This window comes from Aotus nancymaae, unplaced genomic scaffold (genome assembly GCF_030222135.1).
Source record: "Aotus nancymaae isolate 86718 unplaced genomic scaffold, 86718_ANA_hifiasm-v0.15.2.pri h1tg000032l_0, whole genome shotgun sequence".
NCBI classification, from domain to species: Eukaryota; Metazoa; Chordata; class Mammalia; order Primates; family Aotidae; genus Aotus; species Aotus nancymaae.
Window position 1 is genome coordinate 20959435 of NW_026988445.1, and position 16990 is coordinate 20976424.

The window sequence follows — 16990 nt, forward strand, 5'->3', positions numbered from 1 at the left end:
TCAGTATATATTTATATTATATTAAAATATATACTAATAAGTTACATTAAAACATGAATATATTTTATAAAGACATATTTTTGTATATATATTTTATCTAGTCTTAGTTGTTTCAGGGAGGGTTATTCTGAACAACTTTTTTAAGAAACAGGAAATCTCTTTTTGGCCATTGGCCATGATCATTGTTTGTTTATTTTTGTTTTTTGAGACAGGGTCTTACTCTGTTACCCAGGCGGCAGTGTAGTGGTGTGATTATAGCTCACTGTAGCCTCAAACTCCTGGGCTTAAGTGATCCTCCCATCTCAGCCTCCTCAATAATAGGACTACAGGTGTGCACTACCATGTCCAACTACTTAAAAAATTTTTTTTTGTGGAGATGGGGTCTTGCTATGCTGCCCAGGCTGGTCTCAAACTCTTGGCTTCAAGTGTTTGGATAGTCCTCCCACCTGGGAAGGCCTCCCAAAATGCTGGGATTACAGGCATGAACCACTGTGACTGGCCCATAGATATTTTTAATAAGGACAAACAAGTGATTTTCTTTTCTTTTCTTTTTTTTTTGAGACGAAGTCTCGCTCTTGTGGCCCAGGCTGGAGTGCAATGGCATGATCTTGGCTTACTGTAACCTCTGCCTCCCGAATTTAAGCAATTCTCCTGCCTCGGCTTCCCGAGTAGCTGGGATTACAGGTGCCTGCTACCATGCCTGGCTAATTTTTGTATTTTCAGTAGAGACAGGGTTTTCCCCATGTTGGCTAGGCTGGTCTTGAACTCCTGACCTCAGGTGATCCGCCCACCTCAGCCTCCCAAAGTGCTGGGATTACAGGTGTAAGCCACCATGCCTGGCCTACAAGTGATTTTCATATTACAGAGTGAGAGAGGTAATGTGGAATGTGAATCAACCCATTCATTGATTTATCCAACAAACACTGCCGAGTATCCCCTACTGTGTACCTGTCACTGAACTAGGAGCTGGGGATCCAGTTCCCTTCCAGGAGCTCCATGGCAGTAAGGAGTGAGAGCTACCAAAGAGGATTTTCCCAGAGAACTCCGGAGACCCACAGATGGGTCGCTTCCTCAGACTGGGGACAGGGAGTGAAAGCGGGATTCCCTGGGAGATGCCATATGAGCAGAAGTTTTAAAGAACTGGCAGAAATTACTCAACGAAAATTCTGTCTGGCTGTCAAAGGGCACTCTGGGCTAAGAAAACAGCATGTGTGAGGGAAAGGAGATATGAGACAAAGTGGCACTGCCAGTGTTACTGGGAGCAGGAAGAAATGGGGTGGTGAGGTAGAGGGGGCGGTGAGGCAGAGGAGTCAGAGCACGGAGCCTGGTGTGTGATGCCTAGCAACCTACATGTTAACGCCCAAGCAATAAGCGGTCACTGAAGTGTTTGAGGCAGGAGAATGGGATACAGTCGGCATTTAGGAAGGCCATCATGGAGCCTGCAAGGAGATTCAACTTCCAGGGACATGAGACTGGGGGCCAGGAGAAGGTCAACATAGGGACCCGGGCAGGATGTAGAGGGCTGAGCTGGGGCAATGGGCAGAAGGACATCTGGAGGAGACAGGTTTGACTCATTTCTATTTATTCTGCCAAGAATTGCTGTGATTCTTCAATCCAAAATTTAAGTTTTAACTGTGGGGAAATCTCAGTCATCATCTCCTCAAGTTGTGCCTTTCTCCTTTTCTCTCATCCTGTAACCACTTACCACATTTGCTCTCATTCTAGTCCTCATATCCCTTTTTTCCTCATTTTTTTCTTTATCTTTCTATTTTATATTCTGTGTAATTTTTTCCAGATCTGCCTTTCAGTTCATTAATTCTATAATCTGCTATTTAACTAGCTGTTACAATGAATCAGCTGTGACACCTTGGGCAGATTACAAGAAGGATTAACTCTGTAGTAGTCTCATGTAAAAATGGAGATAATGACAAAACCTGTATCAAAGGATTATTATGAAGATTTAATGTGTGGCTTATGTCTGTAATCCCAGAACTTTGGGAGGCTGAGGCAGGAGGACTATTGAGCCCAGAAGCTCGAGAACAGCCTGGGCAACATAGTGGGAACTTGTCTCTAGAAAAAATTTAAAAAGTAGTAGGGCATGGTGGTGTGTGCCTGTAGCCCAAGCTATTGGCAGCGGGTGGGGGATGGGGCTGAGGTTGGAAGATCACTTGAGCCTGGGAGGTTGAGGCTACAGGAAGCCATGATGGTGCCACTGTACTCCAGCATGGGTGACAGGGCAAGAGACATGCTCAAGAAGAAAACAGAGAAAGAGAAGAGTAACAAGGAAAGGGAAGGTGCCTTAGCTCAGCAGGCCGCTGGCCCACACAGAGAGGAAGCACCAGAGAAGCATGTGGCAGGCAAGCAGTGAGAAGCATGCTGCGCAGCCTCAGGAAGCCCACAGCAGGCACCACGGATGCAGGAGAGGCCACGAGCCAGGTGGGAGATGAGGAAGGAAAGTACCAGACAACCTGGGGCTGGAACACAATGCACAGCTCTTAGAATAAGATCATCCTCACATCTGCTTTATGCTTAAGAGTCAATAGTTAAAACCATAGAAATGTTGTCAGATGAAAGAATACAGAGAAAAATAAAGATACTTGAGCCAAAAACTAATACATCAGAATATGTAAAGAGCTTACAACAATGCCTAATACAAAGTAAGCACTCAATAAATATTAACTATTATTTTATCATGTCATTTCTAGAAGTTCTGTTTTATTTTTTCCACACCTACTTTGTTTTTCTTCAGTGTCCCAATTTTAGACAGAACAACTACCTCCAATTCACTTAGTACAGATTAGTGAGTTACCGCAACATCAAAACTAAAATGAGGTTAGTGTTCTCCTTGATAAGTTACAAATCTGGTCTCCTTGGGCCAATATTTTCCTCAAGTTTTAGGCCATTCTCCTACTAACTGCGCCAATCCCATTTATTATTGTAAAAAATATGTCAGCAGAAACAGAGTACAGATTTATTGACCTATTCTCCACCTTTTACTCTGTGAAATGAGTAACAGCTATGGGTAAACACAACATAGGGCCCCTATTAGTTGTATTGGACAATTTTTAATAAACTCTGCACTTTGAAATGATTGCAAAGGTTAATATTACTAGACAATTCACTGATGTTTCAGAAAATAATTTCCAGTGGGTAGAGCAGGACTCTTGTGCTGGCGTCTTCTTTTAAATACTGTTCTTGAATGAAGTAATACTACCTTGTATAAGCTGCATATATATTCTATCACCCTCAAGTTAGAGAACAGATATATAGGTGTTCACTTATATGAAGATGATGTGGTCACGTTACTTACTTAGTGACAGAATAATCTGAGAGCAACTATTTTAAAATTAGTTATCATGTTTAGAAGATATTCTCCCCTAACATTTAAATGGCTTCGAGGTAACAATCCCATATACCAAGTCAACTTATCATCATTACTGAGAATGCATTTTAGAAGACTTTATCTTGGGTGCTTCAACAGAAACAGTGCTCAAAGTCAGATATGCTTACTAGCTATGGAAGGTATTTCATAAGATCCCCTTGAAAGTATTTTCAAACAAGGATTTGGCCACATCCTACGTGGGACTTAGCTGGGGAACCCTCTTTTGTCTGTGTTAAAGACAACCTAAAGGAGGACATGAACATTTTAAAAACCATGGCATTCAGTGGGTCAGGAAAGTTGCAGAACAGAAACTAGTGAACATGAGGTGTCTCCTGCTAACCTCACAGGCTCAGGGTCAGAACCGCAACTTTAGAGATGCCAGAATAGTGACACGGTCCTTGGGAAAAAGCGACAACAATGTCTACAAATACCCAAGTAATCTCCCCTCAAAACAAACTGATAAAACTACACTGCTAATTTAGATTTTTTGACACTGCTTGATAGTAACTATTAATCTCATGATTTCATTACCTAATATTTAGGTTAAAAAAAAATCCTACAAAAATGAGCTGAAAAATCTGCTTTAAGGCAAATATATAACTGAGGAAAAATAAGCAACATAAGCCTTCACAAGTATGTCATGACCTCAAAACTAAAAGAAGTATATGTCTTGCAGTATTTAAATTATAATAGTTATACTCTTGATCTGCTTTCTCAGAGCTGTTCTGTGCACAAATACTCCTATAGTGACAGCTTAACCTTTTTTTTAAACCTGTACTGCACACTGTGTTAGTGCATAAATAAAAATGGAGAAGTAGGGAAAACTAAGAACAAGACTGCTCAATGTATTGGCAAAAGCAAAAGGAAATAAAAAGCAAAAGATAAAGCCAGTTTTTAAAAAAAGGTGTCTATGTCATAGTACAAAATGATCCAAGTGCACAAGCAGACAACTGCCCCGGCAGTGGGTTTAGAATAGATTTCCAGGAGAAAGAAAGCGGAGCTCAGAAGATTAAAGGCAACGGCAGCATGAATATTATAGATGTTATAAAATTAACATTCATTTTAAGACTTTGGGAATCAAAAGGTGACAAAAGGAGACATTCAAAAAGTTATGACACTTATATTCTCTGCTTATATCCTTTTTTTTAAATTTCAGACAGGTCTCGCTCTGCCACCCAGGCTGAAGTGCAGTGGTGTGATCACGGCTTACTGCTGTGATCCTCCCACCTCAGCCTCCCTTGTAGCTGAGACCACAGGCACACAGCACCATGCCTGACTCATTTTATTTTTGTTTTTTGGTAGAGACAATCTCAAATTCCTGGGCTCAAGCAATACTCTTGCCTTGGCTCCCAAAGTGCTGGGAACCGCAGGTGTGAGCCACTGCACCCTGCTTATATTCTTTAGCATTCTTTTTATCATGTCATATAAGAAGCCCATCACTGGCCTCAATCTACTTTTCCTGCCCTGCTTTTGTCATTCTTCCCGAACACGTTACACTCTAAACCACACAGAAAAGTATTTGCCACCTCCAAAATCCCTATGCCTTTCATTCCAGGATGTTGTGTAAACTATTTCCTCTGCCTGAAATGTTCTTTCCTCTTTCCTTCACTTATAGTAGATTGATCCTTTAGGATCCAGCTAAGTGTAACTTATCAGGCTCTCTGATGTCTGGATGCCCTTCTTCTGTGGTCCTCTAGCCTCAGTGTGAGCCTTTCTCAGAACACACACTCTATTGTTCTGCCTCCTTAACCTGCCCTTCTCTTCTTCCTGCCTCGATCACTGTGGTGGCCTTCTCGCTGGTGTCCTGGCTCCCAGTCTCACGCCCTTGGAAGTGTTTCTCCTTGCAGGCTCTACAGTGGTCTCCCCCTAAAATTTCGATTAGATCATATAACTCCTATTGAAACCATCTTAATGGCTTCTTAGACTAAGAGATAGAAACAAAATGTGGTCACGTTTATACCCCAGGGACCATGCAAAGAAACTTAACAAGAGTTCAAAAGGAATAACCTTGGAAAGGAAAGTAAGAACTGGCTGGGTGCAGTGGCTCACACCTATAATCCCAGGACTTTGGGAGGCCAAGGCAGGCGATCACGTGAGGTCAGGAGTTTGAGACCAGCCTGACTGACATGGCAAAACTCTGTCTCTACTGAAAATACAAAAATTAGCCGCGTTTGGTGGTGGGTGTCTATAATCCCGACTACTCAGGAGGCTGAGGCAGGAAAATTGCTTGAACCCAGAAGGCGGAGGTTGCAGTGAGCTGAGATTGAGCCATTGCACTCCAGCGTGGGCGACACAGTGAGACTCCATCTCATAAGAAAAGAAAAGAAAAGAAAAGAAAAGAAAAGAAAAGAACCTGGGAGTCATCCTATGCTAGAAATACAAGTTTCATCCAGTAAAACAGATTTAATACTTAGAAAATTATAATGAAAAAAATGCACAGTGAAAATTCTAGATCAGAATGATTATTACTGGATTACAAACTAAACTTGCCACTTATCCTCCACTGCACCACAGGCAGTTGATTCAAGAAACAAAAACAGGCCAGGCATGGTGGCTCATGCCTGTAAACTCAGCACTTTGGGAGGCTAAGGTGGGAGGATCACTTGAAGCCAGGAGTTTGAGATCAGCCTGGTCAACATGGCAAAATCCCATCTCTACTAAAAATACAAAAATTGGCTGGGTGTTGTGGTGCACGCCTGTACTCACAGCTACTTAGGAGGCTGAGGCACAAGAATCGATTGAGCCCAGGAGGTAGAGGTTGCAGTGAGCTGAGATCACGCCACCGCACTCCAGCTTAGGCAACCGAAGGAGACTCTGTCTCAAAAAACAAACAAAAACTAAATAACACAAACCAAAAACCCCAATAACAGTAAATTAAAAGAAGCATTGCATAATGTCTTATTTTCTTCCCTGTTTTATGATTCAACTCCAAAATCCTGGGAATTCAGTGAATGGCTAAAAAATAAAATTTCTTCCAGTAAGTGGTACAAATCCAGACTACTTAGATTTTGCTGTCATTTAATTTACCCAGAGTGTATGGGAATGTTGGACATTAGGGTTTCTAAGCTTTCGAACTTGATAGAATTTTAGTATACTCCTAAGCATTCAAGTTTATATTGCAAATATAGGTAAGCACCAAAATGTCATTTAAAAGCTTAAATACAAAACAGATCATAACTCAAAATACTGTCTCTGAAACAAAAAAATAGGACTATTAAAACTGTTTTTGGGCTGGGTGCGGTGGCTCACGCCTGTAATCCCAGTGCTTTGGGAGACCAAGGAGGGTGGATCAGGAGGTCAAGAGATTGAGACCATCCTGGCCAACATGGTGAAACCCCATCTCTACTAAAAAAACAAACCACAAAAATTAGCTGGGCATGGTGGTGTGTGCCTGTAGTCCCAGCTACTTGGGAGGCTGAGGCAGGAGAACTGCTTGAACCCAGGAGGTGGAGGTTGCAGTGAGCCGAGATTGCGCCACTACACTCCAGCCTGGCCAGACTGGTGAGACTCAGTTTAAAAAAAAAAAAAATTGTTTTCAAGATTTTTCATGATCCTAATAAAACCCTAAAGAATTTTAAGACCTAATGTAGGGAGAAGATTAAAGGAATAAACATTTTAAGTTAATCTTATGCAAAATGAATTATATTTCATAAAGGTTTTCTTCCCCTCATTGACAAAGTCCCATACTACCCACACAGAAGGCCCAGAACCTACCGTGCTACTTGTAAATCTGTTTGTGTAGGCTGTGATGACACCGCATTTGCTTCCAGTAAACAGCTGGCAGCTGTCAGGCACCCAAGCACAACTAGTCACCTTCGAAAAAGGACAACTCAAAGATTATCATGTTTTAAAAGCATGAAAAATGCTTCTACTTTTCTGACAACTATTTTTTTAAATCTCAAAAATTTTAGGTAAACATTTACTTGAAAAGATTAGAAAGGTGTCAGATAATAATAATTCTCTAACTTTGAGCCAAATGTCTAAAAGTTGTTTCCAAATTAAAATATATTATAATGCACAGTCTATGTGTCTATGTGCCTATGTATATGTAGATATATATATATATATATATATATGTATATATATTTATATAAATTTAACAAAATCATTCAGGATTGATTAAATCCAAGGTTGAGTGTGAATGTGTGTGTACTTCACATATTTATTTGCTTTTCCTTTTATTTTTCTGTTTTTATGTCTTTGGTGGGAAACAGGGTATGTATAAATAGAGGTATTGTTTCTAATAGTTCTAAAGATTGTTAAGCAGGAGAAGAAAGATAAGTGTGAATGTAAAAGATGGGATTACGCCTTTGGTACAAAATCCCTCAGTCCTAACCATGGAGGAGGCACCATTCAGGTTTGAGTTAATTTTTTGTGTGGCCTGACAGGTCCTCTTTTCCACACTAGCTGACCCCCATCCCTAGCACCATGTCTGCAGCAACTGTCCCCAAGTGCTCTCCTGTCTTCCCTCCCCCACACTCACTTCACTAAGCAGACGGAGGCCACCAGCTGCACACCTCTTCCTCTTCTCTCTCTTGCAACTCAACATGTTTCCCTGTCTTCTGATTCAGAGAAAGAAATGTATCTGCTTTCAAGGTCAGCCTTGCCTCATCCCCAGGCTTCCTCAGAAACCTTGTCTTCTTTTTCTTACAGTTTCAAACTGTCTCTTGCTGGCTTCCTCCTCTGCACTACAAGTGTGTTCACGTCTCTGCTACCTTAGAAAAAAGACTTTTTCTGAACTTTATTAACTCCTGTTATGCTATAAGGGTCCGTTGGATCCAATTTTATGTTTTCAGTTTCTTTCTTGAGTAGTTCTATTTGTAAGGATTGAAACTTAATAAATTCTATTCTTTCTTGGAGGTCTTCCAAAGAACAAAGAGAAAATGCACTTTTAAAAAATATACAGAATAAAACTCATTCTGTCTTGGAATTACCATATGGATCCAGTAAATCTTTTATTAACCTAAGTTACATTATAAGATTTTAATAACTAACTTATTTTTCTATATCCTGAAACATTTTGCTATTTCATCATTCTAAAAATTATTTAATCGCTACTCATCAATTTTTCCTAACTATGCAACAAACAAACAAGGAAATGAGAGAATGATGGAATCTCCCATGAGGATAACGTAAGTGAACTAAATTGTCATCTTTTGGTTTTCTTATTGCATTGTCCAAAGTATAGTGTCATCTTTCAAGAAAGTAAAAAAGAAGGCTGGAGACACCACTTCTGTAGTCTACTTTTGGCTTTCATTGAACACAGTGGAGAATTCAGAATTTTTCATTTTCTACCAATAATAACAAAGAGAAGAAAGCTGACAGAGGAAGACGTTTCACAATTATGAGACTAATCACAACATGAAGTCACACAGCCATCAGGACTCTAGACTCTAGTGATGATGATGAAATTGATCATATAAGTGAAATGTCAGAGTGTGAGTCTTTATATAATAATATCCTAGCTGAATTTTCTTAAAGAATTAATGGGTGAACAAAAATATGTCTTTAGAAATGTATCTCTAGATGAAAATGCAATATAGTATTCTCATTCAGTTAGTCATTTGACTCAAAGTATCACACAACATTATCACATTATGATACAAATGATTTTGCAATGTTTAAATTCTTTTTTTTTTTTTTTTTGAGATCGAATCTTACTCTGTCACCCAGACTGGAGTGCAATGACGTGGTCTTGGCTCACTGCAACCTCTGCCTTCCAGGTTCAAGTGATTCTCCCACCTCAGCCTCCCGAATAGTGGGGACTACAGGCATGTGCCACCATGCCCAGCTAATTTTTGTACTTTTAGTAGAGATGGGGTTTCACTATGTTGGCCAGGCTGGTCTCGAACTCCTGACCTTGTGATCCATCTGCCTTGGCCTTCCAAAGTGCTGGGATTATAGGTGTGAGCCACTGTGCCCAGCCTAAATTTTTTTATGTATGATCCTACTTATGTGTGGAATCTAAAATAAGCTGAACTATAAAAGCAGAGAGTAGAATAGCAGTAGCCAGGGACTGAGAGTGCTGGTAATGTGTGTGGAATGGGGTGACAGTGGTCAAAGGGTACAAGTTTCAGTTGTGCAGGATGATTAGGTTCTGGAGATCTAATGTATAGCATGGTGACTACTGTTAACAGTATTGTGTTGGCCAGGCATGGTGGCTCACGCCTGTAATCCCAGCACTTTGAGAGGCCGAGGCAGGTGGATCACAAGGTCAAGAGATCGAGACTATCCTGGCCAACATGGTGAAACCCCATCTCTACTAAAAACACAAAAATTAGCCGGGCATGGTGGTGCACGCCTATAGTCCCAGCTACTCAGGACGCTGAGGCAGGAGAACTGCTTGAACCCAGAAGGTGGAGGTTGCAGTGAGCCGAGATTGCGCCACTGCATTCCAACCTGGTGACAGAGTGAGACTGTCTCAAAAAAAATAAATCAATTAAAAAAATTGTGTTGTATTCTTGAAATTTGCTAAGATAGCAGGCCTTAAATGTTCTCATCACACACATAAAAAATGCTAACTATGTGAGGTGATGGATGTGTTAATTAGCCTGATTACAGTAATCATTTCACAACAGCATCAGCTTCTGACTGGAAAAATTGAGGGATATTAAAAACTAGCTGCTTGGCTGGGCAGAGTGGCTCATGCCTATAATCCCAGCACTTTAGGAGGCTGAGATGGGAGAATTACCTGAGGTCAGGAGTTCAAGACCAACCTGTCCAACATGGTGAAACCCCATCTCTACTAAAAATACAAAAATTAGCCAAGTGTGGTGGCACATGCCTGTAGTCCCAGCTACCTGGGAGGCTGAGGCAGGAGAATTGCTTGAACCAGGGAGGTGGAGGTTGCAGTGAGCACAGATTGCACCACTGCACTCCAGCCTGGGTGACAGAACGAGACTTCGTCTCAAAACAAACCAACCAAACTACCTAGCTGCTATCAGTCTGATTCATTTTTATGCATTGTATTTAATTATTATAAAGAATCCATAAAAAAGTTTACCTGGGGTCAAGCACAATGGCTCAGGCCTGTAATCCCAGCACTTTCGGAAGCCGAGATGGGTGAATTCACTTGAGCCCAGGAGTTTGAGGCCAGCCTCGGCAACATGGTGAAACCCCATCTCTAAAGATAATATAAAAATTATCGAGGTGTGGTGGCATTCACTGTAGTCCCAGCTACTCAGGAAGCTGAGGCAGGAGGATGACTTGAGCCTGGGAGGCGGAGGGTGCAGTGGGCCAAGATTGCGCTATTGCACTTCAGCCTAGGTAACAGAGCGAGACTCTGTCTAAAATTTAAAAAAAAAAAAAAAAAGTTTACCTGGTACTGTTGTGAACTTTGAATGAAGTTTACTGGAGGTTCACTTTGTTTACTCTTCAACCTTAAAATATTATCAGCATATCCCCAGCTCAGGATGGCTGACCACTGAATGTCCGTACTGTTCATGCTTCTCACACCTCAAGGAGAAGGAGAAAGAATCAGATTGTCACTGCTCAACTGTTACATGACAGCCTCAAACTGGCAGATTAAAGTCTGAAGTTTACATAGCAGAACATATCATTTGGTATAAAACCATCTTTATATCCTTAAGATGGAAAAATTTTTAGTTTTATTCCTTTAATGCTAATAGGATTCTCAGGGTGGGATTATATTTTTTTACTTATGTTGTTTTGGCTGGGATTTATTTGACTCAAAACTAAAATTTCTGTTAAGAAATTATTATAAAAGACAATGACAGTCAAGCTTACTCTATTCATGTTCTGAGACACTTTTTCTTTAAAAATAAATATGAACTAGATACTATTTAAGTAACTTTCTAGATACCCAGGATGGACACCTGCTAATAGCAGGAAGACAACGCTGCTGGAGTAGAAGCAACACCTAGGCTGAGAAGGGACTGTTTAATCCTGTCAACTGCAGGACCGTGTATGGCAGACCTTCTTCATTCAGGGAGGCTCTGTTCTTCTCTTTCTCTCTCTCTCTTTTTTGAAACAGAGTCTTGCTCTATCACCTAGGCTGGAGTGCAGTGATCAATCTTGGCTCACTGCAACCTCTGCCTCCTGGGTTCAAGTGATTCTCGTGCCTCAGCCTCCCAAGCAGCTGGGACTACAGGCAATTGCGACCACGCCCAGCTGACTTTTTTTTTGTATTTTTAGTAGAGACAGGGTTTCACCATGTTGGCCAAGGCTGGTCTAGAACTCCTCAAGTGATCCACCTGCCTTGGCCTCCCAAAGTGCTGAGATTACAGGCGTGCCTGGCCCTCATTCTCTCTTTTTTTTTTTTTTTTTTACAACAACACAGTATTATGTCCTTTTGGCATAAAAACTTGGAAATTTTAACATCATTTCCCAGTACTGTTATCTATGCTTTGTTGGTATGCTGAATATAGCTAAATGCAGCAAAGATGCTATAAATGGTACTGCCCTTGAAACTTGCAATATTTTAAGTTCCTAAAGGAGAGATAATGTGCTTTATTTATTCCAGTCCCTAGCAGAATACCCAGCACGTAGATGAGTATAACAAATATTTCTTGAATGAATCAATAGCATATTGAAAATAGGCAATTCATAGCTTTCTTTTTGTTTTGTTGAGTAAAATAAGGAAAGCGACCTAACTTTCATCTGTAAGCTACATCACTGTTCAGTCAATGCCTCTCTAGAATGTCTATGTGGACTGTTCCTTGCTGGCTCTAGTGTTGCATGTATCTAGTAAACACTGACCTTTCCCAGACCCTAGAGTATTTACAGGCCAATAAACATTTATTAAGCACTTAGAGTGAACCAGGCACTGTGCTAATCATCCCCATACATTATTGCAATCCTTACAGTAAATTATCCTGTGAGGTAAATTTTTTGGTTATTCCTACTTTATAGATCAAAAGCCAGGATTCGTGAAGTGCGAAGTAACTTCCCCAAGGCCACATAACTAGTAAGCAGCAGGGCAAGGAGGCAAACTCAGGAACTGTGCCTGCTGAGGCCACAGCGGAAACCGTTCTATTAAACTACTGCTCTGGACGTACTCAGGTTCTGACAAATTCCAAATACGCTGTGCAAGGAAGTTAAGTGTAATTTAAATGAACATGGCTATTAAGGGCACACTAAGGGTTCATGACTGTAGTGGCACAAATAAGATAGGCTTAGAATATGTTTGACATATTTAAGTCCCATAATGCTAAGTGATAATACCTGTACTTTCTCTGTTGCTCAACAGAGAGAAACTTTAGTGTACTCTAACCACATGTTGATATGTTGGTGGTATTAGTAGCAAATTACTTGTAAATTACTTCATAACTAATTGTAACATACTAATAAGAATAAACTATTGATATCACAACGATTATGATGAAACAGATCTACCTTATCCTATTAACTCACTAAATATAGATGAAATGGTATGCATTATTTCTAACTATAAAAACAATCATTCATTTCGTGACAGAAGTAAGAGTGAGCCTAAAAGAACTATGGCCCAGCTAGCGTACTTATTTTCTTTAAGTGACTGATATCTTCTCTGGGTGCTCACACCCTTGTATTGCAGTTCGGGTGGAAGGCTATATATGGCTCCCAAGGAGCACAGTGCACAGAAGGTAATGGTAATTGCCAGCAGTGCTGGCTGCTAACAGGCATCTTGTCCACATATTGGCTTTTAGGCAAGTCTGCACATAACCTGATAGGAAGAGATGAGTGCCCCAAGTCCATGCCTAGGAAGTAGGAAGAGTTCTTTTGTTTCTAGTAAAATGGCTAATTTGGAATGGCTGCGGGACTACTCAAACAGAAAATGTCCCTAGTTTTCCAGTGTCTAGCTGACATTTAGAAGCATGAAGAAGCCTCTACTGCACAGCACTTTCCCACATGTTGCTTTTAGTGAATCAGTATGTGGGGAGTCAGAAAAGTTTTCAGGAATACATGTCTTTAAAACCTATTTTCAAGGCTATCTTGACACCTTTGTTTTGTTTGTTGCTTAAACCCATGACTATATCCTCTAAGGTGGTAGATTTGTTGGTCAAATATGTCTGTCTATTCTGGGGCTCAAGAGTCTCCCAAGTGTACATTTCTATCAAATTGATAATGTCTTCATTTTGTGAACATAACCATTTATTCTTGTCCCCTTCAAGTTCCTCCTCTCATTTCAAATGATGCTGCATTTAACTGTCTGTTTTTTCATATAGTATGTTTTCAATCCCACTTTGCACTAAATAACCACAATTTTGAGCTAAATTTTTCCACCAAGGACTCAAAGTAGCAACACAGATGAACTAGAAATATTCAAATCTCATGAAAGATATATCCAGAAATATTTTCATTATGTTTTATTTTACCTTGTTCCTTGCTATAAGTCATCAGAAGACAGAAATTTCGTGACAAACCACAGATTGCTCTGGTGGGTAGAGCCTGGAGAGAACCAAATCTTTCTCCGTGGGGCTGGCTGAAGCAGACCACAGGTACTGGAGCACTTGGGGAACCCACGTACTCCCCCCATTTCAAGCCTTTTATCCATGATAAAGGACTCTAAAACCAAGACAAATAAAAAGTATGGCCTTTTAAAAGGTAGTAAGTATAGAATTACTTCCAATTTAAGCTCTAAACAAAGAGAATGTAATATGGATTATAATCTCTGTGAGAGCAATAATTGCTTTACACATATTTTTACTTCCCTATGCTTAGCATATAGAAATATTTTTTCCTTATTTGAGTTTTACTCTATGGTTCTGGCCTAACTTGCATGAAAATATGTAGTTAATAATTAGAAATTCCTTGAAATTTGAGCAGAGAAAAAAAATTTAGTGTATTTCTTATTTCTAGTTGAAATACCTAAACTAAAGTTGATATTTACTGGAGGACTGTAATTCGGTAGTATGAGAAGCCATACGTACATATGGCAAGAGAAATCAAGACCACATGTAGCAAAGGAAACCTTACTCAGCTATGTGCTCCTTGAAGAGAGGGAACACCTCTGATTCATCTATGTGCCTGGAACATAGCAGGTTCTCATCTCAAATAGAGATGTGATGAGTGAAAGGAAAGTGTTTATCTATGGAACATATTGAAAGGATTAGAGGACCTCTAGCAAGTACTAGGGAAGAAAAGAGATGAGAAAGAATTGTCAGTGAAAAATAAAAGGTAGATCTTGAGGAACATTAGGATTTGGGGAAAGAAACGTGAATGAAGTCTCTTAGAGAGTGATACCCATGTGGCTGCCCATGAACAGTAATGGAAAGGTTTCCTCCACTTCAAGCAAAAACAATTATTAAAAAGTTTCAAAATCAAGAAGAAAAGACATAACGCCCTTTTAAAGAGTTTCTCCCAGTAGTTGTTTTTGTTCTTTTTATGACTGTTTTATCCTCTACTGAACTCTTCTTTTTTAGTGGATTCCCCTCTTTTAGACATTTAAGAGTTTAACCCATTATTTTACTTTCAACTCTTCAGAGAAAATGCCACATAAAATAAAAGTACTATACTAAGCAATTTTCAGTCATTTCTGTAAAAAACCTAAAGATTTTTAGTGAAACTTGCTTATGTCATTTCCCAAATAAATGAAAAAAAAAATAGGCAGCATTGATCTATATGCTATCTTTAAAATAAAATCATACCACTTTAGAAGCTATAATAATTCTGTCAGAGTATTTAGGGGATATGTTAATATATAGTTTTAAATGATATCATAGTGGTCTAAAAACTGAATATTTCTGGAAAAGCTTAAGAGCTTCAGGAATGCTCAAGTGGGAACAGAGGTTAGGGACAGGTAGTTTGAAAACAAGCTTTTTCTAAAATCTTGTCTATCAATGGTTTTTTTGTGGTTCCCCCATGGGATACAAACCTATCAATATTGATAAAAATGTGTGTGCTAATTTTATAGTTATAATTTATCATTCATAATTCCTTGCCAGGAAATTCCTTTTATATGAGTTGCAGAGTTTAAACTCCTAGTTTTTCAATGACACATAAAGATACAATGGCAACTCTTTTATATCATAGTATATTTATCATTATCATTATTATTATTATAAGTTCTGGGATACAGTGCAGAATGTGTAGGCTTGTTACATAGGTATTCATGTGCCATGGTGTTTTGCTGCACCTATCAACTCGTCATATAGGTTTTAAGCCCTGCATGCATTAGGTGTTTGTCCTAATGCTCTCCCTCCCCCACCCTCCACCCCGTATGGCCCCAGTGTGTGTTTTTCCCCCTCCCTGTGTCCATGTGTTCTCATTGTTCAATTCCCACTTATGAGTGAGAACATGTGGTATCTGATTTTCTGTTCCTGTGTTAGTTTGCTGAGGATAATGGCTTCCAGCTTCATCCATGTCCCTGCAAAGGACATGATCTCACTATTTTTTATGGCTGTATAGTACTCCATGGTGTATATTGTCTTCGGTCTATCACTGATGGGCATTTGGGTTGGTTCCATGCCTTTGCTATAGTAAATAGTGCTGCAATAAACATATGTGTGCATGTGTCTTTATAGCAGAATGATTTATATTCCTTTGGGTATATACCCAGTACTGGGATTGCTGGGTTAAATGGTACTTCTGGTTCTGAGGAATTGCCATACTGTCTTCTACAAGGGTTGAACTAATTTACATTCCTGCCCACAGTGTAAAAGCATTCCTATTTCTCCACAGTCTCACCAGCATCTATTGTTTCTTGACTTTTTTTTTTTGAGACAGAGTTTCACTCTTGTTACCCAGCTGGAGTGCAATGGCATGATCTCGCCTCACTGCAACCTCCGCCTCCTGGGTTCAGGCAATTCTCCCGCCTCAGCCTCCTGAGTAGCTGGGATTACAGGCATGCACCACCGTGCCCAGCTAATTTTTTGTATTTTTAGTAGACATGGGTTTTCACCATGTTGACCAGGATGGTCTTGATCTCTTGACCTCATGATCCACCCGCCTTGGCCTCCCAAAGTGCTGGGATTACAGGTGTGAGCCACCACGCCGGGCTATTTCTTGACTTTTTAATAATCGTCATTCTGATTGGTGTGAGATGGTATCTCATTGTGGTTTTTGATTTGTATTTCTCTAACAATCAGTGATCTTGAGCTTTTTTTCAACAGTAACCAAAACAGTATGATACTGGTACCAATACAGACATACAGACCAGTGGAACAGAACAGAGACTTCAGAAATAACACCACACATCTACAACCATCTGATCTTCAACAAACCTGACAAAAACAAGCAATGGGGGAAAGGATTCCCTATTTAATAAATGGTGCTGGGAAACTGGCTAGCCATATGCAAAAAACTGAAACTGGACCCCTTCCTTACACCTTATACAAAAATTACCTCAAGATGAATGAAAGACAAATGTGAAACCCAAAACCATAAAAACCTTAGAAGAAAATCTAGGCAATTCCATTCAGGACATAGGCATGGGCAAAAATTTCATGACAAAAGGCCAAAAGCAATTGCAACAAGCGCCAAAATTAACAATTGGGAATTAAACTAAAGAGCTTCTGCACATCACAAGAAACTACCATCAGAGTGAACAGGTAACCTACAGAATGGGAGAAAATTTTTGCAATCTACCCATCTCACAAAGGTCTAATATTGAGAATCTACAAGGAACTTGTACAAATTTACAAGAAAAAAAAAACAAATGACCTCATG

The 16990-nt window shown here is 39.8% G+C and overlaps 1 protein-coding gene across 6 annotated transcripts in view; it reads right to left on the reverse strand.

Annotated features, from left to right (window-relative positions):
* Positions 1-16990, reverse strand: part of LYST (lysosomal trafficking regulator) — a 216110-nt gene that overhangs the window by 13915 nt on the left and 185205 nt on the right. For all 6 annotated transcript variants that reach the window (XM_021677344.2, XM_021677341.2, XM_021677345.2 and 3 more), the window contains 3 exons: positions 13699-13888; positions 10701-10837; positions 7097-7195 (listed from right to left, as the gene is read on the reverse strand). In XM_021677344.2, the coding sequence (XP_021533019.2) occupies positions 7097-7195; positions 10701-10837; positions 13699-13888 (426 nt within the window). The remainder of the gene's footprint in view (positions 1-7096; positions 7196-10700; positions 10838-13698; positions 13889-16990) is intronic.